The sequence below is a fragment of the Urocitellus parryii genome, chromosome 5, assembly GCF_045843805.1.
Source record: "Urocitellus parryii isolate mUroPar1 chromosome 5, mUroPar1.hap1, whole genome shotgun sequence".
NCBI lineage: Eukaryota > Metazoa > Chordata > Mammalia > Rodentia > Sciuridae > Urocitellus > Urocitellus parryii.
In genome coordinates this window covers 84,490,564-84,498,516 of record NC_135535.1, presented here as the reverse complement: position 1 = coordinate 84,498,516, position 7,953 = coordinate 84,490,564, and the positions used below count along the sequence as shown (strand labels likewise).

Sequence of the window (7,953 nt, the reverse complement as noted above, 5' to 3'; positions counted from 1 at the left end):
AACATTTAACATAAACCATGAATTTCAGAGGAATAAAAAGACCAAAATACACACACATACGTGCCCACCAATACAAAGGCAAAATAATTCAAAATAAACAAAACATTCTTCCTTAGAAGAGCACCCTATATATGATGCAGAATAACAGTAAGATTTTATGTAAGATTTCAAATCTTACTTAAACTCTATAAATTTCTAAGGATTGTCTGTTATTAAATGAATAATACTTTTTTCTAAAGTAACTACTCCCAGTATTTTGCATTTCAGATTTTTAATAGTTTTATTTGGCAAAGAGAAGCCTAAGATTTTTTTAAAAAAACATTTCCAGAGGGAACACCTTTTACCGTAAAATAAACTTGTGTGAGTTGGAAGGACAAATCTCAAATGTATATTTTTGACTTATATGCCAATTTTATAATTAGTACAAAAAAGATAGTTGTTGAAATATTTTAAAAATGTAAAAACCAGTCCAGGCAACATAGCTATACAATCTTGCTGTAAAATTACTTATATCAAATTCTTGCCCAAAATATTTTTGCAATATACTAAATTTCTTCAAGTCACTCTTCACTGACGGCTAGCTTTTCCATTTTCTGTTGTCTCCATCCTAAAAAAAAATAGAAGAGACAAAAATGAATTGGTAAATTAAAACATTAACTTTCCATAATTTTTCCACTTAATTATCTACCTGATAGATGGAAACTAAAATCTAATATATTTATTCATAGAACAGAACATGAGCACTTTAGGAAAGGATTAAAGTTAGGGAGTTAGCCCAATTTCCTTATCTTGCATATAAATAAAAACAGCCTGGAGAGATTAAGTGACTTTCCCAAGGTTGAATTTCAAAGGCCACCAGTTTTTTCCTATCATTTTCCCTTCTCCAAGCAAATATATGAGAAAAAAAATCTCTATCATTCAGTCAAGGATTTATTTCCTTTTCCATTAAGAATTCCTTCACCAAATATATTTTAAGAGAATTTCTTCTAAAAAATTTATTAAAACAATCAATATTTTTAATATTGTATTACTGGATAGGAAAATATTTCCCCCTTGTTATTTTATACAGATTAAGTGTTGCATACTATATGTTCTTTATAGTTTTCCCCTCTCTATGATGCTTACCAAGCACTGAAAAAAATAATGCTGTACTTTCAGGGTCATAAGCAATGTGGGTATGAGTACCTAGAATCAAACAATTTATTTTGTTTATTCCTTGTAGGTAACACATATCAATTCATCATAATAGTGAAAAATTGCTGAACACAACAAATAGTGAATAATACAACTATATAAGCAATTAACAAAATCAATTTCTAAAATAAATAACACACACCCATTTTCCTCCTTGAGATGTTGATACAACTCAGCTCTGTTATTGACAGAGTTCAAACGTCCAGCAAACTCCTGATGTTTTCTGGAATTGGCAGTATTGATTCTATTACTCCACAAGGATAATAAGGACACTGGCCCTGGTATTGTATTAGAAAAGACAAAAAGGTAAGAAAATGTATTACTACAAAATTTAGAAATTTAATAAACTTGCCTTTAATTCTATTGTTCATTTTACACAATTAGGCAACAGCACCTTTATCATTTTCTAAAATTTATGTTTCAGGGTCCAAGAGTACTAGCTATTTCAGTGACTCCTGGAAGAACTCAGATGTCTAAAGGTGAAATTACAGTCATGACTAAGAATTATTACAGCAACAGAGTAAGAATATATAGATAGATCAGTAGAAGGAAAGACAAATTAGACACAAACTAGAGGAATCCATTTACAGCCTTCCCATGATCTCTGTCTCCAGAGGGGGGAAAAAAAAATTAACCAAATGTGTGTAATATTTCTGCCAGGAAAGCCTGTTAGAGACTCAAGAGTCCAGGGTTTTTACACAGGGGTTGATTATGTAAGCATTCTCTGTCTAGCCACAACAATCAAAATTCTAGACTTCCAGAAGAAAAGCTAGTATTAAGTTCAAATGTAGGGGAAAATTACTTTATCATCTAGGGAATGTTTCAAAAGCCAAGTTCTGAGATGCCAGCCAAGGGCCAAACCTGCAAGCAAGATTTTCTAATGAAAATGGTAAGACAAAAGAACTACAATAGCCAAAACAATTCTGAAAAAGAAAATTAAAAAAAATGTAGAGGATTCTTCACTATCTGACTTCAAAACTTAGGTTGTAGTGATTATGACAGCCCTGATTGGTGAAAGGAGACACAGACCAACAGAATATAAGAGAATCCATAAATAGATCCCACAGACAGTCAATCGATTTCTGATAAATATACAAAGGCAACTTAATGAAGGACAGTCTTTTCAATAAACACTTGTGGAACAATTAAGACACTGTACACACACACACACACACACACACACACACACACACACAATGAATACTGAAACTATGCACGGTGGCACAAAACTGTAATCCCAATCTCTGCTTGGGAGATTTGAGGTAGGAGGATTGCAAGTTACAGGATAGTATGAGCTACTTAGTGAGACCATAACTCAATATAAAAAACAAAAAGAGGTGGGAATGTATCTCAGTAGTAGAACAAGACTGGGGTTCAATTCCCATTACCACAAAAAGAGAGGAAAAAAAGTATGAAGCTATATAGCTCAGAGCACCTGGCTAGCATACATGAGGCCCTGAGGCCCTGAGTTCAATCCCTGGTACTGAAAAGAAAAAAAAAAGATCAAAAAGAATATTGACCCATATTTTGCATCTTACATAAAAATAACTCAAAATAGATTATGGCTTTTAAAAGTAAAATCTAAATTATAGAACTCATAAGAGTTAGGTTTCTTTACATGTAACACCAAAAGCATCATAAAAACAAAAATTGGCATATCAGACGTCATTAAAATTAGAAACTAATGTTTTGCAAAATTCATCATTAACAGGACAAGCCAGACACTTGGAAAAATATTTGCAAATCACATATCCAACAAAGGACTTGTACCTAGAACAAATAAAGAACTCTCAGAATTCAACCATAAGAAAACAACCAACCAAATTTAAAAATGGACAAGTAATTTGAAAGGACCCTTCACCAAATTAAACATACAGATGGCAAATAAGCAAATGAAAAGAGGTTCATCACCATTAGTCAGACAAGAGTGTAAACTAAAATAATAATGAACTACCACTACATACTTATTAGAACAGCTAAAACAATGATAGTAAATAACCCTGACAATAGCAAGTGCTAACATGGATGCAGAATAACCAGAAGTCTCCTACAATGCTGGTGGAGGTGTAAAATGACAAAGCTACTTTTGAAAAATAACATGACAGTTCCTTATAAAGTTAATTACATACTTTATAAATAAATGGAATAAAAAGAGCAAACTAGTGATATATACACAAAACACAGATGAATCTCAAATGCATTATGCCATGTGGAAAAGCAAACTTCAAAAGGCAAAATAATATTAAATTCATTACAATCACACATCAGTGGTTACCAGGGATTGGAGACAGTCATTGACAGTGTGTGATGACTACAAAGGGGCAGTGCAGGGGAATCTCAGGGGTGGACTGTTCTACATGCAGATTCAATGTCTAAACTCACAGAACTGCAGACCAGAGAGTCCCACTGCATATAAATTTTTAAAAAGTAAATTTTAAAAACAAAATTATTTTATTTTTCTTATTACTAAATTAATACATATTCGGTAGCATTCAGAATACAATAAAACACATAAAGGAACAAATAATCCATAATATCACTGCTCTAACAACTGTAAATATTTTGATCTTTAATTTAATGCCTAACAAAATGACATTCTGTTTTTTCTGTTACTGAATCATACAAAAAAGTTGAACAGATTTTCACCAAATCTAGAGGGCACATTTGGAACAGTACAATCTTAAGGGCAACGTATACAGCAGGCACAAAACTGGGGAGGACTAAAAAGTAATTTTCCAAAGGAAATGAAACTAAGGTATGATAAAAGGCCCATATAAGTAGCTGATCAAAAGAGACATATGATTTAGGTGGTAAAATAGAATGGAAGGAAAAATAAATGCTTTTCCAATATCAGTCTAAATGGAAAGTTTCAAGGGCAAAGAGGGATTTGCAACCAGATTGCTTCTCATAATGGTCCATTCTGTACAATATTTCCAGGGTAAAAAGCATCAGGGATCCATTTAATTTCCAAACAACTTAATGATAGATGATAATTCATAATTCATCTAAATTAAAAACCAGTGTATATGTGCATGAAAACTTTTTAAACAAAATTGAGATCATAGTATATATGGATTTATAGCCTACTTTTGACCCCCTAAACTTATTACATATTCATTCATTTACTCATTCATTCAATAAGTAACCAAACTCAGTATAAATGAGCCTGTGCTGGTTGATAATATAAGAGTAAATTAAAAATAATCCCTGCTCTGAAAATATTTCAGACTAGCAGAAGTGGGATGTTAGGAAGCAATGTCAATACAATACTCTGAAGTGCTACCAGAGCAGCAATCCTAGGACACAATGGAAGCACAAAGAAGCAGCATCTGACTTAACTGTGAAAGGAAGGAAGTTAGGGATTTCCTTCTGAAAAAGGAGTCATGATGAAGAGAGAAGAGTAGGCATTTGTGACAATAATTATTCTTGGGCACGCTTTCATATAGTCATCTTTTTACTAATATGTGTTTTGGCTGTTTCCAATTTTTGTCAGTATGAATAATGCTTTTTAGAGTTCTATTTTCCAAGCAATACCATTAAGAGTAAACCTTCTCATTCTAATCAACAATGGGATATTTGGGCCCACAAGAAATAAGACAATTCATCAATAGACATTTATTTAAGTCCTATTATTTTCAACATACTCTGGCAAATGCCTGAAAGGCAAATATGGCCAGGCTACCTTAAGGGTGACCTCAAATTCTAATTTCAAAGAAGCTAGTAAACCAAAAAAATGTAACACATAATATGTGTACTATGACAAAAATATATAAAAAGCAAACAAGCTCAACTTCTCCCTAGGTTGAACTGCCAGTAATGGTAATATGGCCAGCCCTGAAATCTTTATGGCCTTAGAAGAGGCACAGTAGCAAAACATCAGTTTGATGATGGCATACCATTTTCCATGTATCCTAAAAGGACTAAACCTAAACCTAGTTTACCCTCAAGATCACTAGGACCTCAAAAGATTTCAGGAACTCTCAATTCCGAATCATATCTTTAATGAACACATGAGGAAACTAAACTTTTCAGCCTATAAGTAAGACAGTTTAGAGAAGAATCTGTCTTCAGTAACCTAGTACTTAGGATAGTATCAGGAACATAACCAGATTCAAATTTACATATTTAGAATTTCTTATAGCATAAACTTTATAGTAAAACTGCTAACTTTCCAAAGGCTTCACATTAATGGAGATAAAACATGACTTTTATTTTTTTACTACTGATAAATATATTTACTACCTATATCTTCCAAGGCTATAAACAGAGAATCTCCTAAACAAAATCCAGCAATACTTAGGAGCTCTTCCCCAAAGATACAACAAAATTAAATAACACTATACAAAATTAAATTTAATTAGAAAAAAATTTGCATAGTTACCTTACCTTACCTTAAGTTATACCTTACCTTTTGATTTTTCCACTTGTGGAGTTTCATCCATTTCAACAAGGGGCTTTTTATTTGGAGGTTCTGGGGAATCAGGTGAATCTTTTATAATTTCAGCTTCAGCCAACTCTTCTTTTCCACGTTCTAAGATTCCTTTCAATCTTTTAGAGGGACAAAAAATTAAATATAGTTAAAATTTTAAAAGTTTACAAATAGTTTAATAATTAAACCATCTCTGCAAAATCCAGGGGCTAATCAGAAACTTCAATCTAAAACCAGGGAAGAGAACTTAACAAATTAAACATAAATATCCCTTCCTTCATAATAAAAATGCAATAATTCAGGAAATGGCTGTAAAACAGGAAAAACTAGAGGAAAACTTAAGAAGATAACATTAAAAAGGTGAGAAATAATGGGATCTTTAGAAGATACTTCATAGTTTTAAATTATAAATATGATCAAGAAGTTTACTATCAGCTTTATAAGCTATGTACTGTGGAAATGTAGTTCTCACAGTTAGGAACTTAACTTCAAGCTTTTATTGAGTTTCATCAAGGAATAAAAACACTTTCAAAATATTCAGAGGTATATTTGAAGGTCAGTTTAAACTGAATAAGTACTTTTTTTCCTCTTTGTATAGTAAGCCAGTTTTGTTTTAAAAGCTCAGTAGCCCTAAGGAAAAAGTGAATTTCTAAAGTTAAAGGGAATAAAACTGTTCTACCTATTTATTGATGAAGTATGAGTTTCAGAATTAGCTTCAAAATATGCCTATGAGGGTGGTGGTGAGGGTAGTGGATGTGAATATACATATATATAAACTAAGATCTGCCATGAATTAATAATTGTCGAAGGTAGATCATGGTTATCTATTTGTTCTACAGATGTTTATGTTTGAAATGTTCCATAATAAAAAGGTAGGTTTTTTTAAAAGGAATTTTCTAATTATAATTCCATTATAACATTTATTTCATTGATTGCCTGATTTTATGGCAAGGTAACAGAAGATGTAGCTAATAAGATATTTTTACGTATAGATCTTTATTACTGTTTTTCAAATTTAACCTTGACATCACAGGGTAAATAGCAAACTAAGGGAAAAGAATGTACTACTGAAGAAAGTTTCTGAATTAAAACTGTAAGCTCTTCTGTGCTCCCAAGGGTATTCTGTGCCTAATTTTATAAACACTTCCCACTTTCCTGTCATCAGTGACTTGCTTGCCTGATTTTCCCATAATACTGTATGTTCTTTCAGGTCAGAGATCTTTTGCCAAATACCTGGCACATTACTGAAGTTAAATATTTTGAAACTAAAGAATAAAATTGTTTTGGAAATTCTTAACACATTAAGCAGGTACTGATAACAAACATGGTTTATGACTTTCAGAAGCTACTTAGGAAAAATTAACATTATCTTTGCTCCAACAGTAAACACATACCTTTTTAAACCCAAGAATGATCTTCTGGAGTTAAGAATGATAAGATTATAGTTATAAAACGAATAAACACATATAAATGAAATTTGAATGTGCTATACATAGAATGTGATACAACAAAAGGTATGTGAGGCTGTATCAATGCTAAGAAATCACCTCTCTGAATCTTGCCAAGGTTTCTCCTGTTCATAATCTTTCACTGCTTTCTCTGATTTGTCCTCTTTGTCCTCCCTCTTTCTTCCTCGTTTTTTTCGTTCTTCTTCTTCTGGGGGTTTGCTCCTACATGCCATCAAACATTCTAAGACTCTTTGATGTTTCTCCGAGTTGTTGATATGGGCTCTGACCAGGGTTTCTAATTCATTCCACATGATACGGTACTGTTCGTCTCTGTGGGAAAGATTTAAAACATTCTTAGAAATGTTCTTTAAATAATATTTATCATTAAATAATATTGAAGTGTTACTTGCTACTGATAAAAGTAAAAGGAAATAAATATGTTTTGTTTCCCCTCTTACCCCAGTAGCTAATGGTGGAATTCTAAATTACAATATATTTATGTCTGCTATTCTCACATCTCCATTATTATGTACATGCGTGTATACACACACACACACACACACACACACAGCCTCAAATATAATTTATGCGTAGAATAAATTATCTTACAAAACATTATGTATCAAGTAAATGTCATAATATAAGGAAAGTAAGGAAAAAAGCTACCTTTTAGGGCCCTTTCCTCTTGTACCAACTGTGGAAATAGGTAGAGGATCATTTTTTCTTTCCATATCAACTAAGTTGTATATTGTTTTTTGACAGTTTAACACATCTTCTTCTGTCAAAGATTCTTTCACAATAACACTGGCTAATGGAACTACCTGTTAGATTTTTTTTTAAAAGAAAAAAAAGAATCTGTCTTGAAAAACAAATATCAAAGCA

The 7,953-nt window shown here is 32.1% G+C and overlaps 1 protein-coding gene across 3 annotated transcripts in view; it reads right to left on the bottom strand.

Moving 5' to 3' along the window:
• Window positions 1-262: 262 nt before the first annotated feature.
• The window catches only part of Ints13 (integrator complex subunit 13), a 29,329-nt gene continuing 21,638 nt past the window's right edge, over window positions 263-7,953 (bottom strand). For 2 of the 3 annotated variants that reach the window (XM_026392322.2, XM_026392324.2), the window contains 5 exons: window positions 7,738-7,892; window positions 7,171-7,401; window positions 5,603-5,742; window positions 1,337-1,472; window positions 263-607 (listed from right to left, as the gene is read on the bottom strand). In XM_026392322.2, the coding sequence (XP_026248107.1) occupies window positions 568-607; window positions 1,337-1,472; window positions 5,603-5,742; window positions 7,171-7,401; window positions 7,738-7,892 (702 nt within the window). In that variant the 3' untranslated portion in view covers window positions 263-567. The remainder of the gene's footprint in view (window positions 608-1,336; window positions 1,473-5,602; window positions 5,743-7,170; window positions 7,402-7,737; window positions 7,893-7,953) is intronic. The other variant, XM_026392323.2, reaches the window with a different exon arrangement.